The 22,989-nt window shown below is 43.2% G+C and overlaps 1 protein-coding gene and 1 non-coding gene across 2 annotated transcripts in view; both read left to right on the top strand.

Annotated features, from left to right (window-relative positions):
* The window catches only part of LOC126283982 (uncharacterized), a 48,703-nt gene that overhangs the window by 8,679 nt on the left and 17,035 nt on the right, over positions 1–22,989 (top strand). Inside the window, exon 2 of the mRNA XM_049982447.1 lies at positions 12,280–12,427. Within this exon, the coding sequence (XP_049838404.1) occupies positions 12,280–12,427 (148 nt within the window). The remainder of the gene's footprint in view (positions 1–12,279; positions 12,428–22,989) is intronic.
* Positions 19,327–19,401, top strand: Trnas-cga (transfer RNA serine (anticodon CGA)). Its single transcript has one exon. It is a non-coding gene; the product is annotated as a tRNA-Ser (tRNA).

Genomic DNA, 22,989 nt, shown 5'->3' with positions numbered 1-22,989 from the left:
AGACGCAGTTCCAGAGTCTGTTCCAGTGTTTGGAGACTTTACAAAGTATGCATGCCGGCATGCATCGACCGAATTCAGATACGTACCTCTAATATAGTAATAGGACGGCATAGTCCCTACCAAAATGTAAATGTGATGAAAGGGAAATATAAATAGGAATCTATTGAAGAAGGGCGACGTATAGCAGTAAAGTTTATTGCAGTGAAATGATAACGTGAATTGCCTAACGACTAAACTGCTTTCGACAAATATGACATCTTCAATAGTCCATCATTTTCAGAAAATTCTAATCTAATGTTGCCTTTTCCATCACTTTAGATTTCTCAAAAATCTCATATGCGTTGTCTCTATTGAATTTCTTCCTTCCTTTTTACCATCTGTTATTCACTCCCATGTAATAGCGTTGGTAGAGTAGCAGTCTCCTAAAACTTTAATGTCGTAAGTTTGTGTGTTTTGTTTTCAGCTGTCTGCTAATTGCTAGGAAATATTACAAAATTTTGTGAATTTTATGTATATACCTTCGTGGTAATCATACATTGTTTCACGGGAAAGATATTTGACTTTTCTATTGCTCTATTGACGAAATCTTCTCGGGCTTTTTTCCGAGTGGTAGCGCTCAAATTCCGCTACGAAACGTCGGTGTGTAAGTCTGCATTGACATGTATTACATTATTGTTAACGACAATTTATTCAGAGTTGCGTGTTTGCATGTAAAAAGCAGGATTTTAGTTTTCTGTAGAAATTCAGGTAAATTTGTGTTCTTAACATATGCTTCACAATTCATTAACGTCTATCTTGCAGATGATTTCTTTTTAAAAATTCCAGCTGTTACAATATGTTTAATTACACGTGGTCTATCTTCGCGTCATTACCGTCTCTTCTGAGAGAATAACATTACAGCCGTAACGTTAGTGCAGCGCTGTTTTGGCTGCTAACTCTTTGTTTATTATCATCGTCTCTTCAGCGTGCACCCACTCTCTTGGGATGGTGTTGTGATAATAAAAAATATATATAATTATTCTGAAGCTTAACAATTCGAATATGATATTTAAAAAATGGCTCTGAGCACTATGGGACTTAACATCCATGCTCATCAGTCCCCTAGAAATTAGAGCTACTTAAACCTAACTAACCTAAGGACATCACACAACACCCAGTCATCACGAGGCAGAGAAAATCCCTGACCCCGCCGGGAACCCGGGCGCTATGATATTTATCCCTGACCGGGACAAGGTACTCTTATTGGAACGAAGGAGGTTTAGCTCCCCATCCAGACATGATTTAAGCGTCCCGTAGTTTCCTTAAATTACTTCAATCTCCGTCAGGATGGTTCCTTCGAAGATAATTCCGGAATAAACCTTCTCTTTAACGGTGCTATAATGACTACCCAAAGAGAAACGTCGATACGCAACAATACTATTGAGATCTAGAATAATTTGATTGACAATAAAGTCCTTTCTCTTTACATCATACAGCCTTATTTTTTCAGTCATGTCTTCTGAACCGGCCGGAGTGGCCGTGCGGTCCTAGGCGCTACAGTCTGGAACCGACCGACCGCTACGGTCGCATGTTCGAATCCTGCCCTTTCATGGATGTGTGTGATGTCCTTAGGTTAGTTAGGTTTAATTAGTTCTAAGTTCTAGGCGAGTGATGACCTCAGAAGTTAATACGCATGGTGCTCAGAGCCATTTGAACCATTTGTCTTCTGACTGGCTTGAAGCGGCCCGTCACGAATTTCTCTCCTGTGCCAACCTTTTCGGCTCAGAGTAGTACTTGCAACCTACGTAATCAGTTACTTACTAGACGTTTCGCAATCTCTGTCTTCCTCTGCAGTTTTTATCCTCCACATCTTCCGCCAGTACCATGGAAGCTATGACTCAATGTCTAAACAGATGTCCTACCATCTTGGCCCTTCTCTTTCTTCTTGTCAGTGTTTTCCAAATATTCCTTTCCTCGCCGATTTTACGGAGAACCTCGACATTCCTTACCTTATCAGCCCACCTAATTTACAAACATTCTTCTTAGCATCCTTCGATTGCTTATATTCTCATCTGTTCCGGTTTTCCGCAGTCCATGTCTCACTGCCATACAATTCTGTACTGCAAACGCACATTCTCAGAAATTTATTCCTCAAATTAAGACCTATATTCGATACTAGTAGACGTCCCTTTGCCGAGAATGTCTTTTTTTCCAGTGCTAGTCTGCTTTTTATGTCCTCTTTGTTCCGTCCGTTATGAGTCACTTTCCTGCCTAGATAACACAATTCCGTGACTTCTTCCACATTGTGATCAACAGTTATGATGTTACGTTTCTCACTGTTGTCATTTCAGCCAATTCTCTTTACTTTCATCTATCTTCGATTTACTCTCACTATAAATTCTGTACTCACTAGACTGTTCATTCCATTCAATAGATCCTGTAATTCTTTTTCAATTTCACCGAAGATAGCAATGTCACCAGCGAGTCTTAACATTGATATTCTTTCACACTGAATTTTAGTCCCACTCTTCAATCTTTATTTTACTTCCGTCATTGCTTCTTCGATGTATAAATTGTGAACAGTAAAGGCGAAAGAATTCATCCCTATCTTACATCCTTGTAAGTCCAAGTACTTCGTGCTTACACTCTCATTATTCCCTCTTGGCTCTTGTAGATAATGTATGTTACCCGTCTTTTCTAGTAGCTTACCCGTAATATTCTCAGGATTTTGAACATGCTGCACCATTTTACTCTGACGAAAGTTTTTTACAGGTTGACGAATCCTATGAACGTGTCTTCATTTTTCTTCAGTCTTGCTTCGATTATCAACCGCAACGTCGGAATTGCCTCTCTGGCGCCTTTATCTTCCTTAAACTGATCGTCATCCAATAGATCCTCAGTTCTATTTCCCTTTATTCTTGTCAGCAGTTTGGATGCTTGAGCTATTAAACTGACTGTGCGATGATTCACTTGTCGGCTCTTGCAATCTTGGGAATGGTATGCATGATGTTTACCCAAAGTCTGATGGGATACTGCCAGTCTCATATATCTCATATACTCTGCACGCCCACGTGAATAACAGTTTTGTTGGCACTTCCCCCAGTATTACTAATGACCTAAGAGTACGTGCAAGTGAAGGAATCGCTCCTTGCACAAGGCCATTGACTACGTGCTGCCCTCCCCTCCTTTTACCCCGACCATAGCGCTCTTTTCCTTTCCGTGACACATTTTCCTGCAACCGTTATAAGAGTCCAGTTTCAGTCGTTGCTCCATCGTTAACGACTTGCCTTCTGGCAGGATATTACGCATTAACCAGTAAACGGAATATCTTTTTCAGACGGAGTGAAAGCAATGGAACGTAATCGGCACTAACCGAAGGTCATGTGACACTCACATCGCTAGAAAGGCCGACTTATTACTTTTGAAGACATGAGGAGGTTCTCGTCATGAAGCTGAATTGACTGTTACGCCACTTCGTACAGAGTACGGTCGTATTCGTTTCGTATCCACGAAATGCGATCTTTCTGTGTGACATACTGGCCCAACAGGAGAAGTTCGTCTGTTGATTCTCAGCAGCACTAGTGCCTTTCAAACCTTATCGATGTGAATGGGAAACGACATGTTCCCATTAGAGCCTTTTCCTGCATGGAGCCTACAGTTCCAGACACAACACCCAATTAAACTCAGGCGCCAGATTCGACATCACTGTGGACCACACCAGCGACAAGACAAACTGGCCAACTAAGCGACGCGTTCGCCACAGCAAAGACACTGACTGGCTTACGAAAGCTGCCAATAGTTGCTAATATGGGTAGCACACAACCTCGTGACCGTCACTTCCCTATCCATAGGAGGATATAGAAGTTACACAGAGTGTTCACGAATTATACTTGCAATTTAGGACTCCAGTAACTTTGAAACTATACTAGACGATAACAATTGGCTTTCAACATTCGGCTAGGTAACCCATAAATTTTGATACCTCATTCATACACGTAAATGCGAGCACCGCTAACAACACCCAATTTCTCTCGGTGTACGCTCGAGTAACTTCACGGTGGCATGTTAAAATATATTGTGAATATGTATATTCAATTCCTATAAGCCGGTAACCTTTATCGGTACACTTGATACTTTACAAAATACCATAGGAATAAGTGTGGTGATGTGATGCCAGGCGATCGTGTACCAAACAGGGCCACCTCGTCCAGTCCATCAAACCGAAAACTTTTCATCCAAAAGTTACGGGTTTCAGGTTGGTGCCGTGTCTTCTTGTTGCAAGTGTTCCAATTGTGGCATCGCCAACTCTTGTAACATGTCCACGTAAACACCACTGCTGATGTTAGTCTCGCTGGAAAAGATTGATGATATGTGTCTAACTCTGCACCACACACACTGCACACTATGTGTAATGTGAGAACACTCTGATCCCCATACACGAACTTTATGACAATGCAGTTCGCTGGTTTCAAGGAAAGTCATCGCACAGGTAAATCATTTCCGGAAAGACATTTTTTGTATAAGTCTCGGCTAGCACATCCACTGCAAACTGCTCTCGCTGAAGTTTGTCCATCGAGTTTGATGCCCGTAGCAACTGCATCTCGTTGGCCTATACACGTAACTTCTCACACAAGTCTTTGTATGCTATTGATGATGGGATTTCCAACACTCTGACCGTCGTGTATGCTAATTCTGCGGATACCATGCAAACGCTTGCAGTGGCGTCTTCATGTTGACGTCTGAAGCATATGGGCGACCCGCCCCTATTTACAGAGAGTAGAGCCAATTTCTGTAAATGGCATATGCCAGGCCCAAACAATTGAGTTATTAAAGTCGCAAAAGACAGTATATAACCTGCCTTAGAGGTTAAATGATGGCAGAAACAAGGTCCGTAGTTAGATTAATATTTCCTGCTTGTTTCTTCATTCATTCACTCCAATGCGTCGAATACTTCTATCTCGGCCGACAAATCTCACGTGTGGCGAGCATCGAGGCAGCTTACAACGTCGTCCTAAGGCAGATAACGCGTCACATTCTTGCAGAAGGCGCCACTTTGAGGCAACGGTTTCGCTCGTTAAAAAAGGCGTTATCTGCAAACTGAACAGGATAGCCTTCAAAACAGCGCTATAGAACAACTAGAACAACTCGTTTCCTTGTATGACAAAAACAGAACACTGATCGAGTCACGTAAAATATGTTCTTGTTGGAGTACCCGTTAAATTCAATGTCCTACCGGCTATAGAATGTTCATAAGACCCCAAACGGAGTGAAGCTTTTAATTATAATCCCTGTCTGAGGCAATAAACACATGTGCGGTCGTTGTTGTGCTCTGTACTACAAAGGTATTCTAAGTTACCTTTCTGTGATAGCACAGAACACCCAGATTTAACCGGTTTATTCCTTACGAGAGCAAATACTTGTCCGTTTTTTCTTATTACATTAGTACTATCAGACACTGTTTTAGAACATTCTTCATGTTACGTAGTCCTCACTTGAGTAAATTTTCCTTCCTGATCCTGTAGTGAGGTGAAAGAGATAAAACTCTCTGACTGTTCCTTCCAAGTACGAATAACGCTTATTGTATTGGACAGCACATCAGCAGAACAACAAATATAAACTCCACAATGTGTTCCCGGAGTTCACCGATCCTCTGAAAAGGGTTGGAATACACCAAAGATTTTAAATCTCCCAACAGAAAAAGTTCAACAGGTTAAGACACGGATCAGGGAGGGTACGGTATTGGCGTGACACGACAGTTAGACTTGTTGTCGAAAAGTTATTTACCACTAGTTAGGTATCCGGAATGCTGATAAAATCAAACGAGGGCATTATCACTTTGTAATTTACGACTCCCTTTTGATGGTTCATTAGGGACAGGGGTATCGTCATCTGCGGTGTCCCGGCGAAGTGTGACAGGACCGCTCTTGTTATCTACGTACATAAACAATCTGACTTAGAGTCAGCAACAGTATGGGACTGTTTGTGGACGATAGTCTAGTGTATGGTGAAGAATCGTCGTAATCGTCGTTGAGTGTCTACAGTTGGATACAGGACGACCTAGACAGAATTTGTATTTTATTTGGTTTGATGTATGGCAGCTTATTTTAAATGAAACAAAACCTAAGCTAATGCAGATGAGTAGGAAAACAATCCTGTAATGTTCGAATGCAGTATTAGTGGGTGCTGTCTGACATTCGCATTGATTAAATATCCAGGCGTAACACTGCAAAGCGATGTGAAATGAAATGAGCACGTCAGTGGGGAAGGCGAATGTTCTATATCGTTTTGTGGGGAGTTTTGGGAAAGTGTAGCTCATTTATAAATGAGACGGCGTATAGAACCGTAGTGCGACTCATTCTTGAGTACTGCTCGAATGTTTGGGATTGCCACTAGGTCGCATTAAAGGAAGACATCGAATCAATTGAGTGGCTTAGATTTGTTACCGGTAGGCTCGATCAGTACCAAGTACTACGGAAATTTCGTGGAGTCAATTGGGAATCCCCGGGGCTGGAGGACGACGTTCTTTCCGCAAAGCACTATTGAGGAAATTTAGAGATCCAATATTATTGGTTGATTGTAGAAAGATTATATTGCCGCTATCATCCATTTCTCGTAACGACTATGAAGAAAATATAAGAAAAATTATGTCTCATATGGAAGCATATAGATAGTCGTTTTTGCTTCCCTCCACTTGCGAGTGACTAGTAGTTGTACGAGGTACACCCCGCCATACAATGTACCGTCGCTTGCGTAGGATGTATTTCGATGCAGATGCAGAAAAACGTAGAAAGTGTTGTAACAATAGCATAACTGCACTTCTAACGTCGTACCGGGAAGCCATTGGTATCTGGAAGTATGTCTATTGGGATTATTTTCATTGTTCTCTACTCTTGACTGATATCAACACGACAAAGATATTCATTTAATTTCGTTGTTCGTGTTATTAGACCGAAATAACGTTACTGCACTGAACAATGAACTGTTGCAAAGGCATACTTCGAAGCTGCAGTACACACAAACACGGCGCAATGCTGGCCTCAAGATAAAGGAGGTGGTATAAACAAGAGACCTCAGCTAACTGCGTGACCAGTCCTTGAAGACCATTGCCAATAGCTCCATTTGGATGCGGCGTGGAGAAACGTGCGGACAGCACTCCGCTCTCCCACCCGCTGCCAGCGCCCCGACCTTGGAGCCGCTGCTTCGCATTCAGGGAGCTCCTCAGTTCGCCTCACGACAATGAATCACGTCCCAGTCCTCTCGCCAACGAAAAGCCCCTGTCAGTCCCGGGTACTGAACCCGGGTTCTTAGGAATCACGTCGCGGTCCTCCTACCAACGAGAGCCCCTGGCAGTACTGGATATTGAACCCGGGTTCTTAGTATAGCAGTCAGATACGCTGACCCATCAATTACGAAGTTGGACCAAAAACAGACAACGGAATTCCCTTTAAAAATATCATCTGCGTTTGCAGATTAATTTCCTGTTACAGTGGTATAATGAACCAATACTCTGTTTCAATCCTAAACCGTTTGCTTTAGAATGTGAGAGGTTTATGATTTACTGGTGAGCCAGAGCATCTAATATAAATCTGATAAATCTGGTCATTCCTGCGCCTTTATTACATCTACTGTCCGCCCCGATAGCTGATGGTAACCTTGACGGAATGCCGTCCTACGGGCCCGGGTTCGATTCCCAGCTGGGTCGGGGATTTTCTCCGCTCAGGGCCTGGCTGTTGAGCTTGTGCTGTCTTCATCATCATTTCATCCTAATCCGGCGCGCAGGTCGCCCACTGTAGCGTCGAATGTAACAAGACCTGCACCAAGGCGGCCGGACCTGCCCCGCGAGGGGCCTCCCTGCCAATGGCGCCAAACGCTCATTTCTGTTACATCTACTCTCAAAAATACAGTAGCGAAAAGTATTTCACTCAGTACCACACCACCGTCTTTTAACGAAACTACGAGCATAGGGGGTATCAAACAAAATTTGTGACTGGATTGACGAATTCTTCGTAGGTGGGACGCAGCAAGTTATCTAGAACGGAGAGTTATTGACATATTTAGAAGTAACTTCAAGCGTGTTCCAGAGAAGTGTGTTAGGACCTCTGCTGTTCGTGTTGTGTTTTAATGACCTGGCAGACAATATTAATTGTACACTCACGATTTTTTGCAGATGATTCAGATTATGAAATACTATCTAAAAAATTTGCCAACGACCTCTCCGCAGTGGTAATACGGTTCCCGTCATATCTCCGAAGTTAAGCGCTGTCGGGCTGGGCTAGCACTTGGATGGGTGCCGAGCGCTGATGGCAAGCGGGGTGTACTCAGCCCTTGTGAGACAAACTGAGGAACTATTTGATTGAGAAGTAGCGGCTCCACTGTCGTAAACTGACATAAGGGCGGCAGAATGGTGTGCTGACCACATGCCCCTCCATATCCGCATCCAGTGACGCCTGTGGGCTGAGGATGACACGACGGCTAGTCGGTACTGTTGGGCCTTCCAAGGCCTGTTTGGACGAAGTTTTATCTAAAAAATTCTGCAGACGAATTCAGTCATATATTCATAAGATTTCAAAGTGGTGCGAAGGCTGGCATCTTACCATAAATCACTAAACGACCCTAAGCACTATGGGACTTAACATCTGAGGTCATCAGTCCCCTAAACTTAGAACTTCTTAAACCTATCTAACCTAAGGACATCACACACATCCATGCCCGAGGCTGGATTCGAACCTGCGACCGTAACAGTCGCTCGGTTCTGGACTGCGCGCCTAGAACCACTAGACCACCGCGGCTGGCTTGGAAGTCGTAGGTGAAGTAAGTACGATAAAGAGAAAATGCAGCCATTCTACAAACTCGTGCGACCTATTCTAGAATATACTTCAAGTGTGTGAGACCCATACGAAGTAGGTCTAACAGGAGATACTGAACTTATACAAAGAAGAGCAGCACAAATGGGCACAGGTTTGGGAGACACCTGAAGATTGTCATCAAGCATCCTCCGAAAGCCTACTTACAAAGCTTCGTGAATTAATGTTACGTGAGGAATATTACACATTCCTAGTTATTGCTCACACAGGAACCATGAAGACGTGGTTAGATTAATCGCAGCGCGCACAGAGTCATTTAAGCAGTCATTCTTCCCGAGCTTCGTAAGCGAGTGAATGGGAAGAAACCAAAATATGTGGTACAATGGCAAGTACCTTCTAACGTGCACTTCACATTGATTTTCAGTGTATAGATGTGGATGAAGACATGGTATCTTGCAAGGGAAATCGGGATCACGTTTTGCGGAGAACAACCGAGACACCTGGCGCCGTTGTGATATAGTGCCGTGTTCTCTCGAAATATCTCGTAGAACGAATCGTATACACCACAAAAGGTGAAAAGATTTCGAAGCTAGCGACAGCCATGTGGCTACAACGAAACATGGTTGGAGTCTAACGTTCTGTCATTTTCGAGGTCATTAAGGATGGAGAAATAGCTCGCTGAAGGACGTGGTCATGGTCTCTTTAAGAAACCATTCTGGTATTCGCATGAAATGGCTTAAAGAAATCTCTGAGCGTTGAATCGGTATGAGAGGGCGTGGATGTATATAAGAGTACGGTAAATTAACTGCTGCGACACTTCGACTGGTGGCTTCGGTAAATTCTCCATCCATGCTGTAGTCTTCTTTCGTGGATGCTGTTCGCATACAACTGCGAAGCGGGTCCTGTGAAATCTGCGTGGAATGGAGACGAGACAGTAGCAACTTCAGCAACTTGAAATTTTGAATGCGTCTTTGAGGCGTGCTCTGGTAGCTCAATTGAGGAAGCAGTGCCCTCGAACGACAGGAATCGGATTCGGATTCTCGTCTGATCGTCTCCCAAATTTGTACTTGTGTATCGCGTAATACAACACAAGAACTGATAGTTTCTGTCACTCAGAGGTCGCCATATTTATTTATAACGTTTATCTTATTTCCATAAACATATTTTTTTTTAGTAAAGGTGCATATTAAATTCGCAAACGTGGAAATAATCCTCCTAAATTTCTCATTAACACCATATGAAAAGCTAACATACTGGCACACTGAAAGGCTGTAATTAAATAAATATTTCATATACTTTTAATATATTTGCTAAATGTGCAGATATAGCATTTTCTGTCCAGATATGGAAACTCGTACATTTCCTCCAAGGTCTCATTTCGTAGCCTAATTCCCTCAGCATCATTTAATTTAATTCGACTACATTCCATAACACGTGTATTCATCTTACAAGACACCCCTTTTCAAGACACTTTCCATTCCGTTCAACTGATCTTCCAACCGCATTAGCAAGTCTATCTCTGGTAGGGCCTCAAAGTTTGTATTTCTTCTTCCTTAACTTTGATTCCTATTGTAAATTTCTACTTCATTTTCTTTACAGTTTGCTCAGTGTACATATAGAATAACATTGGGGATAGGCTAGGCTACATCGCTGTCTCGACCCCTTCTCAACTACAGCCTTCGATTCCTGCCCTTCGACTCTACTTTTCGTACAAGCTGCAGATAAGCTTTCGCTTTCTGTATTTTATCCCTGCTATCTTTAGGTTTTCTAAGAACTCATTCCAGTCAGCACATGACAACATGGAGCTAATCTTATTTAAAAAGGAACGGAACGACCACTTTTTATAACGATACTTGGCAACTTTCGAAAAAGGAAGTACTGTTATACATCGCTAATTAAAGTTTCCACTGAACGTTACAAAAAATTTCCGTTACATGTGCTAAATATATAGCCAAAGTACGCTGACACAGCGTACTTTCAGTCTAGTTAATCTAATGTAAATAAAGCTGCACTAGTCAGACGTGCAGATTATTGCTCGTGGTTTTGTAAAATATTTGTTAGCAAAGTCTTATTTTACTCCTTTCTTCCCAGTCCTATCGACTGACCATAAAAAGATATTACGTTGATTACGCTAAAGAAAGCAGAAGCAAGAAAAATCACAAATATTAATCACACAGCATATTATAGGACTGCGTACTATTTCTTGTCGCCAATATTGTCTTGATATCTCTCAGCAAGGCGCTCTCTTCCATAGGTCGGTGTTTTTTTGTACGTGTTTGCATCGTTTTGTCAGACCGAACTACGACATCGGCCTAGTTGAAAGTTTACGAGTTCCACGGACTTCTTAGTGGTCTTGTCACATCTGCAGACACCATTCATATTTTTGCCCTGGCAGTTTACATCACTAAGCTTACGACGCCTTCCTCGACTACACCCGAAGACTACGCGGAGGAAAGCAACGCAGTGATTGACGACTTGGCTTTGCGTTCGAGATGTGAGGGGTTCAAAAAATGTTAAAATATGTGTGAATTACCAAGGGACGAAACTGCTGAGGCCATCGGCCCACAGACTTACACACTACTTAAACCAATTTAAACTAACCTATGCTAAGGACAACACACACACCCATGCCCGAGGGAGGACTCGAACCTCCGGCGGGAGGGACCGCGCAATCCGTGACACGGCGCCTCTAACCGCGCGGACACTCCGCGCGGCGAGGTTCAAACATCAGCCCGACAAGCCGTATCTAGCTTCTCCTGAATCATGACAGACGAATATTGGAGTGATTCATTTTACAAATCTGTGGTCCATTCTTCATTTCATTTTTTTTCCCAAATGAGACAGCCTCACATTTGTACTGAAACAACTGTTAAGAAGGCGTTAGATGTCAGCCCTCCTTCCTTTTTGCTTTGGGTAACACGTAATCACATGGATTCATGGCTACCAGGACAGACATAGGTCACCATACCCGCCCTGTGGAGATAGATACTAACGTTTTCTAGCTCGTCAATATCTACACTGGTTTGATATTATCCATCTTGTTGATGTTTTCCACCTTGTACTATACACTTCATCACTACATAACTACTAGACCGAACATCTTCTCTAATGTGTTATACATATCCCAGTCCCTCTCTGCTCCCAATACTTATCCCCACCGGCTGCTTCTTCCACCTACAACGTAACTATTCCTGGACGCCGTAGCAGATGTCCCACTAACCTATTCTTTCTTTCAGCAACTCTTCCTTTCAGTATTTCTTCTTTTGCGTCTTACCCACCCACTTAATTTTTAAAGTTCTTTGATAGAACCACCTTGTAAATACATTCAGTTTCTTCGTCTGAGTCTTTATTACATTTCACTTCCATATAATGGTGTACTCCAGATTCACTCTCAAGAACTTCTTTCTTAGTTTAACAGCAATATGAGCTCTTTTGTTGAAGAGGTAGAGATAGACAGAGAAGGATAAACAGCAGCTTTTCCTGTTTGCTTTCCCAGGCGCTGACCGCGCTAGCGGTCCTGGCAGCTGTGCTGGGAGTCGCGACGACGGCGGCCACTGTAGGCACGGAGAGGAGCATCAACAACGCAGCCCGCTCCGATGACGTCAAGGAGAAGAGCGACCTGGAGACGGAAGCCAGCAGCAGATGTGAGTACACGTCCTAAGGGGCTCCAGTGCGCCTATGCTGACCGTAGCTGCTCCGCTTAGGCAACAGAACCCTTTCCATCGTCATCGCTTTCTAACACATGTCTGCAGTAACCCTGTATTGCTGTGGTCTCCAGTTCGTAGATTGCAGCTGTCCATGCTACTCTGTCGTGTGCAAACCTCTTCATCTATGAATAACTACTGCAATCGACATCCATTCTAATCTGTCCACTGCAGTCAAGCCTTAGTCTTCCTCTATAATCCCTCCTCCTCCTCCCACCTCTCTCTCTTTCTCTCTCTCTCTCTCTCTCACAGACACACACACACACACACACACACACACACACACACACACACACACACTCTTCCCTGTGTTAGCAAGGCGACCATTTCGTGGAGACTCAGGAATTACCCTACCAACCGATCCTAGATTTTACTCAAATTGTGGATAAATTGACCTTTTGCCTAATTCGACTCAGTATCTCTTCATCATAAAGCCGATAAACCCACGTAATCTCCAGCATTCTTCTGTAGCATCGCATTGCAAAAGCTTCTATTCTCTCCTCCTCTCAACCGTTTATCGCCCACTACCACTTCCGTACAAGGCTACACTCCACACAAGTACCTTCAGAAAAGACTTCTTGGCCCTTAAATTTAACTGGCTCCCTCCCTCTCCCCCCACCCCTCTCTCTCTCTCATTCTCTCTCTTTCTCTCTCTCTCTCTCTCTCTCTCTCTCTCACACACACACACACACACACACACACACACACACACAAACACACTCTTCCCTGCGTTAGCAAATCTACCATTTCTTGGAGACTCAGGATGTACTCTACCAACCGATCCTAGCTTTTACTCAGGTTGTGGATAAATTACCATTTTGCCTAATTCGACTCAGTATCTCTTCATCACAGAGCCGGTAAACCCATGTGATCTTCAGCATTCTTCTGTAGCGTCGCATCTCAAAAGATTCTATTCTCTCCTTCCCTCAACTGTTTATCGCCCACTACCACTTCCGTACAAGGCAACACTCCACACAAGTACCTTCAGAAAAGACTTCCTGACTCTTAAATTTAACTAATTCTTCTACTTCGGAAATGTTTTTCTTGCTGTTGCTAATTTGTATTTCATATCCTCTGTAATTTGATAATGGACTGTTACTTTGCTGCCCACATGGTGCAACTAATCTACTACTGAGTCATCCCTTCTGTATGCAGGGACTGACTCACTGACACACTAATTCATCGTCGCCCTGCCCAAACCATTATGGGTAGAAACTTGAAATTTGCAGAGGGTATTGATCTTATACTGTGGGCGTCTTATAAGGAAGGATTCTTCGACATTCCGTCCTTAAGAGAATGAAAAAGATCATGATTTTTTTAAAAACATGTTGTTAGGCAATTTTGAAGCTAGACTTCGGAAATTTGTATTACTTTCTAGATAATAAATTTAAAAAATACGTATTTCAGCATTTTTAGAAATTTAACCCCTATGGTAGTAAAAGAGTGGGCGAAATTCTTCTTGAAAATAAGTCATTATTAAAGAACTTCTAAAGTATTTTGAAAGCTACATCTATGGAAACTGGTATTTGACTTCTCGGTTACATGTAAAAAATTGCGTGTTTCGATGTTTTTGGAAATTCAATCCCTAAGGGGGTGAAACAGAGGTGAAACTTTTTACGTAAAGATTACATTGTGAAGCATTTTAAACTAAGTATATGAATATTGATATTTGACTTCTTAGTCAGAAATGAAAAAATACCTGTTTTTTTCTGTTTTTGAAAATCCAACTCCTAAAGATGTCAAAAAGGCAACGAAAATTTTAAAGAAAATATATCAGGCTAAATCTACGAAAACTGGTATATCATTTCTCGGTTATATATGAAGAAATTTGAATTAGGGGGCGAAAGTTTCTGTGGAAATATCACCACAAGACGCAAAACGCTTGATTAAGAAAAACTTGGATTCCAGCTACCAGTATCTCTTTTAGGTCAGGAGTAAAATCGGAAAAGACCACGCTTCTATGGCTTTAATGAGCGTGAAATGTTTAGAAGATGTTGCAACATGTGAACGGCATAAAAATTCGATTAAAGAAAACAAAGCAAAATCTGTGCAGACCATACCGTCAACGCGAGCGAAACAGCGGCACTAAGCTAGTTTCCTAATATACACTGATGTCCAAGATTAAAGCAACAAACATTTATTTCCCCGTCCTGTGTCTAATTCACGATATATTCATACAAACTATCAATGAGTTGTCCGTACGATCGTGCTCTGCACGGAAGATGGCAGTCCGGTCAACAGACAACCATGCCAACGATGAAGCCAGGGCACCTATGAAACGAGGTAGCGTTTGCCGGGTAGTCCCACATCCACAATCGCTGTGTATACAGTCACAGACGGTGCAGTATGACACAGAGAAGATGCCTACCAGTCTCTCTGTGTTGGAGGGCCATAGAAAGAAAGTAATCATGACTGGCGCACACTGTTGTGGTTCGATGGCTTAGAGCAAATCGATCTGTTGTTTCTCGGATGTGGCGACAGTGTATAGAGTCCGAAATTGTATCCGGAAGACCAGGGCAAGGCCCACCAAGTATGACTTCAGAAGAGAGGACAGTTATTTGACTGTAAGGCCACGACAGTACCTCTTTAGTACTGCAAGGTAACTGGCATGTGGGCTCGCAGCATCCACTGGACGTGTATCGAGGCAAACGGTGTGGGGGGAAGGCTGCGGCAAAGTGGCCTTCATTGTCGGAGACCTGCTGTATCTGTACCGTCTTCACAGAAAGGAACATCTCCATCAACAGGCTACCTGAGCGCTCGAACAGTGGGCCAATGTTGTTTTCATAGCTGAGGCCCTCATTTGGTCTGGAAAGTGATTCTCGTTAGATTCGCATCTGGAGGGAATGTCGGTTTCGGAACCCAAACACTGTGGAAAGAGACCGATATCGAGGAGAATCCCTCATGGTGTGGACACAGATTATGTTTACCAATTCGAACCCCCTATTCATGAAACTGTACAGATGAATCGGAAAGGTTTAACTGCTGTCAGGTATCGTGACAAGATCTTGGGACCTCATTTGCAGTTGTTGCGAGGTTCTGTGGGCCCAGACTTCGTATTGATGGGCGATAGTGTTCGACCTTATAAATCATGGGTGGTTGGTGTTTTCTTGGAAACGGAAGATACTGCACGCTTGGCACTGCCTGCTCGCTCTCCCGAGAATGTCTGGAATGCACTAGGAAGATGGCCTGCATCACGTCAGCATCCACCAACCACTCTCCAAGACTGTGAGCAGCACTGCACGAAAATGGGCGTTATTGCCTCAATATGAGACTGACGACATCACTCACAGCATTCCCCATCGTTGTCAGGCCCATATTGCTGGCAGAGGGGGTCACACCCGATACTGAGCACATTAACCAGTAGTCAGAATGTGTGTGCAAATTCGTTAAATTGGAAAAAACGGAGAACATTTTTGTCTATGGTTATGCGTGTTGCAGTTGTTTATGTTCTGAACTTACGTTGTTAGCGAAGTTATAGCAGAAACATTGGATTGTACTCAAGAAGAGGAAATCACTTTCTTTTGGAGCAGACATAACAACATAGAGCATTTGTAAATCGGGAAACAAATTACAGAATGGAGCAATAAGTGTGAATTACCACTGCGCCTCGGACTCATATATTTTGAGAAAGTATTTGACTGAGTTCCAACAAGCTCTCTACTGACTAAATTTGAGAAAGACGTCATCGGATCAAACTGTGTCAGCATTCTGACAAATATATTTATCAGTGCTATAGCTTTCGTTAGCGTTAATCGGATTAGGGAGGAATTCGGATTTAAAAGCGGAGCCGAGTAATATGCCGCCTGCCAAAAAAAGTGAAGCACACAGAAGGGGAGGACGAAACGAAATGAAACTTGAGGTCTACAGGGGTAAGCGATTTTATTTCAGTGATTACATAATCAAGTCAAATTTACAAAGAATTTTGTGGTATGAAAATGGAAATGGGCGTTTGGCGACAGTACCCGGAAGGCCCCTTGCGGGGCAGGTCCGGCCGCCTTGGTGCAGGTCTTATTACGTCCGAACTACATTGGGCGACCTGCGCGTCGGATGGGGATGAAACGATAATGAAGACATCACAACAGCCAGTCCCTGAGTGGAGAAAATCCCCGGCCCAGCCGGCTGAAACATATACAGCTGATTCGTGGGTCTGGCTTGACTACATAATTTGGTCGCAAAAAGACTCAGTTCATTTGAAAGCGTCTGCTTGGTAGATGCCACACTTGATCACTCACAGTAAAAATTAAAACAAGAAAGAGGATGCCCCACCATAACTAATCTTCCTTACCTATTACAAGTTAGGCCTGAAGCCCCCATCTCGTTGCGTTAAAACATGAACTTAAGAACATTCATCAAATTTGAGAATATGGACCATCATATGGCGGTCGTAGGTGAAGGTCTTAAGTTATTTATTTCATTCGTCCATTGAGACTGATGTTTCATATATGCATATATGTAGTTATTCCAATCTTCTGTCAGTCCATTTTCTGCTTCCTCATTTCTCTGTCCATCTACTCCTCCTCGCTCTCTGACTATCCTCTCCTCCCGTTCTCTCTGTGCACCTCCTCCAGCTCACACTCTCTATCTCTCCCTGCCCCTCTCTGTGCTCCTCCCCCCTTTATTGCTCATGTCTTTTGGCCCCTACTTTATTTCCATACATGCCTCTATACATACGCTCCGCCCCTGTCTCTGTCCACTGACACCTCCCCTGTCTCTCTGTCCATTGGCTCCTCCCTCTCCCTCTCTCTCTCTCTCTCTCTCTCTCTCTCTCTCTCTCTCTCTCTCTGCCAGCATCCTCCTCAACTTCTTTCCCATCTGTCTGCCTACCTCCTCTACCCGCTGTGAATTCATCTCCTTGTCTCTCCTTCTAAGTTCATCTCCTTCTACCCCTCTATGTCCGTCTCCTCCTCCCTCTCTCTCTTTTCGTCTCCTCCCCCACTCACTCTTTCTGTCACCTCCTCACCCTCTCTCTGGCCTTATTCTCATCCATCCCCTCCTGCCTTCTTTCTCTTCATTAACTCCTCCCCCATCTCCATCTCTATGTCCGTCTCCTGCTCTCCTACACTATGTTCATCTGCTCCTCCTTTCTAAGTCAAACTTCTCCTCCTCTTTCTCTCTAGTCTCCTCCACCTCCTCACTATCTCTCGATCTTCTCCTCCCGCTTCTCTGTCACCAACTCCTTCCTCTCTTTTTGTCCATATCTACCTCCCTATTTCTTTGTCTATCATCTCCTCCTCCTCCTCCTCATCCCCCATCTGACTATCTCGTCCTCTGCCCCCTCTCAGTCCATCTTCTCCTCCTTCTCACTGTTCATCTCTTTATCTTCCTTTTCTCTGTCCGTTTCCTCCTTCTCTTTCTCTTTGTCCATCTCATCTTCACACTATCTTTTCCACCTCCTTCTTCCCTCTCTCTTTTAACCCCTTCTAAAAGTTGGTGGTTCTCACCCCCACAGTATTTCCTTCCAGATTGTACTATATGTACAAAGATTTGTTGAAACCGATTCAGGGGCCTAGGAGGAGATTTTTACTCATAGCTTTGCCGAAGTTCACATATCCCACATGTATTTCACCTATTTCAACGTGTTTCACGCATATTTGTTCACACATTTCACCTGTATCTCCAGTGAATTTCGCCCCGCAGTTCCGTTTTCACGCAGCTCAATGTTTATGACGTCATATCTCCTTAACGATATAGTGTAGAATGATATATTTTTTTAATACTTTCAGAGCTATATTGTCTGCAAAATCTGTTGCGAATATATTTAGTAGTAGAGAAGTAATAAATTGAAACTTCCTGGCAGATTAAAACTGTGTGCCCGACCGAGACTCGAACTCGGGACCTTTGCCTTTCGCGGGCAAGTGCTCTACCAACTGAGCTACCGAAGCACGACTCACGTCCGCTACTCACAGCTTTACTTCTGCCAGTATCCGTCTCCTACCTTCCAAACTTTACAGAAGCTCTTCTGCGAACCTTGCAGAAATAGCACTCCTGAAAGAAAGGATACTGCGGAGACATGGCTTAGCCACAGCCTGGGGGATGTTTCCAGAATGAGATTTTCACTCTGCAGCGGAGTGTGCGCTGATATGAAACTTCCTGGCAGATTAAAACTGTGTGCCCGACCGAGACTCGAACTCGGGACCTTTGCCTTTCGCAGGCAAGTGCTCTACCAACTGAGCTACCGAAGCACGACTCACGTCCGGTACTCACAGCTTTACTTCTGCCAGTATCCGTCTCCTACCTTCCAAACTTTACAGAAGCTCTTCTGCGAACCTTGCAGAACTAGCACTCCTGAAAGAAAGGATACTGCGGAGACATGGCTTAGCCACAGCCTGGGGGATGTTTCCAGAATGAGATTTTCACTCTGCAGCGGAGTGTGCGCTGATATGAAACTTCCTGGCAGATTAAAACTGTGTGCCCGACCGAGACTCGAACTCGGGACCTTTGCCTTTCGCGGGCAAGTGCTCTACCAACTGAGCTACCGAAGCACGACTCACGTCCGCTACTCACAGCTTTACTTCTGCCAGTATCCGTCTCCTACCTTCCAAACTTTACAGAAGCTCTTCTGCGAACCTTGCAGAACTAGCACTCCTGAAAGAAAGGATACTGCGGAGACATGGCTTAGCCACAGCCTGGGGGAAGTTTCATATCAGCGCACACTCCGCTGCAGAGTGAAAATCTCATTCTGGAAACATCCCCCAGGCTGTGGCTAAGCCATGTCTCTGCAGTATCCTTTCTTTCAGGAGTGCTAGTTCTGCAAGGTTCGCAGAAGAGCTTCTGTAAACTTTGGAAGGTAGGAGACGGATACTGGCAGAAGTAAAGCTGTGAGTACCGGACCTGAGTCGTGCTTCGGTAGCTCAGTTGGTAGAGCACTTGCCCGCGAAAGGCAAAGGTCCCGAGTTCGAGTCTCGGTCGAGCACACAGTTTTAATCTGCCAGGAAGTTTCATATCAGCGCACACTCCGCTGCAGAGTGAAAATCTCATTCTGGAAGTAATAAATTGCCTGATGCAGCACCTTATTGCATGAACAGCGAAAATGTAGCTAGCGAGAAACTTTTTTCCTTTCCTCATTATGTTAGAATCTCAAGGAGAAAAATTATCGTAGCGGTTTGATATTATGTGTAAAGTTTGTTGCCGCTCTCTAATTGCTCTCATTCACAAATACTGGACGAATATAGTCTGGCTATTTGCACGTCATGAGCTACACTAGCTTCTCACCCCATCCCTTTGAGAGGTAGACCGTTCTTACCCCCACGGTGGTTCCTCCCAGACTGTAGGTGATATGTTACCAAGTCTGATGGAAATTGATCCAATCGTTTAGAAGGAAATTTGGAACATACATACGTTTTTATAATGTGTATAGATTAGGGGGACCCTTGTTTCAAGATGATCCCTTTAAAGCAGCTGAATTCCCTCTTTCATATTCTTTTGTTAGTAATTGCACTCGGTAATAAGAAGCAGCGGCGAAGTTACTTAAATATTGTCTCCGTACCCTTCACCACAACTGAGCTCGCTATCTCATCCCACTTCTGTTGCGTTCTGTCACGAAGTAGACGTTTCGAATGTCGGGGGCGGACACATGCCGTCAACGAGTTCTTCGTCAGCACAGATTGTGTCCCCGTGTCCAGGGTTAAATCCCAAACATCTGCGCAGTATCTCACAGAATACGAGCAACTGATACTGTTGCCGTCAACGCGTCCAAAAAATAGGGGCTTCATGCACCTTTTTCTTCCTTCGCCATCGACACAAACGCAACAAAAAAAAAAAATGTTTCAAATGGCTCTGAGCACTATGGGACGTAACTTCTGAGGTCATCAGTCCCCTAGAGCTTAGAACTACTTAAACCTAACTAACCCAAGAACATCACACACATCCATACCCGAGGCAGGATTCGAACCTGAGACCGTAGCGGCCAAGCGGTTCCAGACTGTAGTAAACGCAACACGGCAGTCTACAAGTATTAGTAGTTATCTGCATTAAAGGGCATGATTTAACACATGATACTCATACGTGACGAAGTGTTACTGAGCTTCAAAGGAAGAGATTGTTTCCAATCAGGCTCCTGGTCATGCTTTTTAAACGAACAACTTTTGTAATAAATGTTACCAACAGTTCCGGCTGATCGTTCCAGAAAATGCTGAAGCGATGGTGTCAAATATCTAGTGTCATTGGTAATCGAATGTTACAGAGGAAAAGAAAGAACTGTTGATCGTATATGGGTTAATATCTGAATTTGCAACATGATGTACAAATTAATACGCTGTAGCCAATGCACAACAAAATTCCACCGAGCGTCTTCGTTTTATATAGAAACACAAGTCTCAGTTGGTCGGCACAAACGTTGTAATACAATCTTCTGTAGTGAAATGTGAGTGCATTCCACGATAATCTTTGTAGCTGTAGATCTGCTAGCTACATAGAACAAGCCAGGATGCAACACCCTCAAGGGAATGGGATTTCCAGTAGTTCTTGCAAGGCTAGATTGATAACTCTTACTCGTTCAGTTTGTACTGCCGTACTTAAAACAAGTTGTTTCAGCGTCTCACTAATTAGTTGCTAGTTCGCCTCTAGCGTGAATAATTGGTATAATTCGCGTACACAATAAGGTATCTCACTCATACATCAGTTCTCAAGGTGTTCCACGTCAGTTTTATGTAACACAAGACAAAGCTCCTAAAGCACTTGAACTCAACGTCACTCAGGCTGTTTTTCGTCTGAATCACTCTGCACCATTTCACCAAATAAGATAACATACGGATGAGTGAAGAATAATACAAGGTGTTTCTTTTGGGATATATCCCAAATACTCGCCATAATTGGCGTATAATATGGAACCAGCATGCTTACATCGTGCTCAGCAGCAAGTTAAAAATGGGTAACATAATACGTCATGAGAGGCTACACACACGACTCCAATCATGTAAAAATCTCATCTAACATAACCGCATTGCAATACTTCGCTACCTCGTATGAATACTCGAAATCAGACTAGTTAACTGCTCGCTATTCTAACTTGTTCGGCATTTCGCTATGCAACAAGCAACCCACATGCCAGACGAAAGGCAAATACCCCAATTACAACAAATGTAATATGGGAGTTATTCCGTCTTCTGCTACTGTAAAAAGTCTCATTTGGACCATATCCGTTTCACTTTCTTTGAAGCATCTTTTTCAGTGGTCACTGTAACAATTCTGGATTTTTCACAAACCGGTTTAGCAAGGTCATAAACAGTCCCCATATATAAAATTACTTCTTCACTTTATCACTCACGTTTTTTGGCTCCTGCTTTATTTCCATAGATGCCCCTATACAGAGGTGTTCGATAAGTAGCACACTGCACTGCTCAACTTGACAAGAATGGTGTATTATTTTCACGTTGCTGAATAACTGCAAATGACTGTCGACTAAAAGGCTATTCTCGTTGCAGCGTTATAGCCCATAGTTCCGATGAATCAGTATAGCCGAAATTCAATTTTTAGTTAATCAGCCTTGCACTCAAATAAATGTTCGATTTAACATTTGTTGACCGTCTCCAGATTTCTGTTACCCAACGTATAAGTCTCAATAAATCTCTGAAGTTTTCTGGTAAGCTATTAACAGGTTATAATGTTGCAAAAGCTACGTAAGCAAAAGCAACTTCAGTTGTCCTCGTAATAATGTTAACTTAACAGAAAATTGTCGATGATAAAACCTATTTCTATAACCGGCAGCGCCGTAAATAATCTGTCGCTGAAATATCAGATTTTCGCAAATCACAAACCTCAAACTATTTTCCTTTTCTGCAGAAAGCATCACGCAAAGCAGAAAAATAATTTTCAGTGAACTCTTAAAAAGTAATCACTGTACGCTTCCTAAATGAATAGACGAACAAAATAATCTTCGCTTCTTGTGGTCTTTATTACGACGTAGTAATTACACAACAGATTTTCTCAGTAAGACGTCACTCAGCATACTGAAACATAATCTCATTACATGTTAATCAATTAACAAAACAATATTCATTTATTTGTCAATTATAATATTATTCTAAGTAATGCAGTTGAGGACAGAGAGCGGCAGAAGTCGCCGGCAGCATCGTCTTCTCCGTGCTGGCCGTCGGTTAGTGTGTGCAACTTCGTCGCTGCCGATGGCGCATTGCGCACCCTTCCTCACTTGTGGAAACAAACAGAAACGAACAATTGTGGAGAAAAATTTTCAGAACAACATATTTAAACCGGAACGCAAATTCGGAAGCCGATAACTTAACAGCCACCGTTCCATTATCATACAGTCTCACCTGCATCGACGGTGGCGGTAAGAATCCTAGTGTAACGGCCGTTAAATTCCGTTATACCACATTGTGTATTTTAAAATTTTATGTCCCTTTATGTAACTTTTTACAAAAACCTTCCTTTAATAGAACTGTTTCTTTCTGCGGTTCTCTACTCCTCAATATCTGGACATGTATCTAATGCAGTCACGTCACTCTTTCCTTTCTAATGTAACCACGAATGAGAGAAAATCCCTT

The sequence above is a fragment of the Schistocerca gregaria genome, chromosome 8 (genome assembly GCF_023897955.1).
Source record: "Schistocerca gregaria isolate iqSchGreg1 chromosome 8, iqSchGreg1.2, whole genome shotgun sequence".
Taxonomy (NCBI): domain Eukaryota; kingdom Metazoa; phylum Arthropoda; class Insecta; order Orthoptera; family Acrididae; genus Schistocerca; species Schistocerca gregaria.
This window is presented reverse-complemented; position numbering and strand designations above follow the sequence as displayed.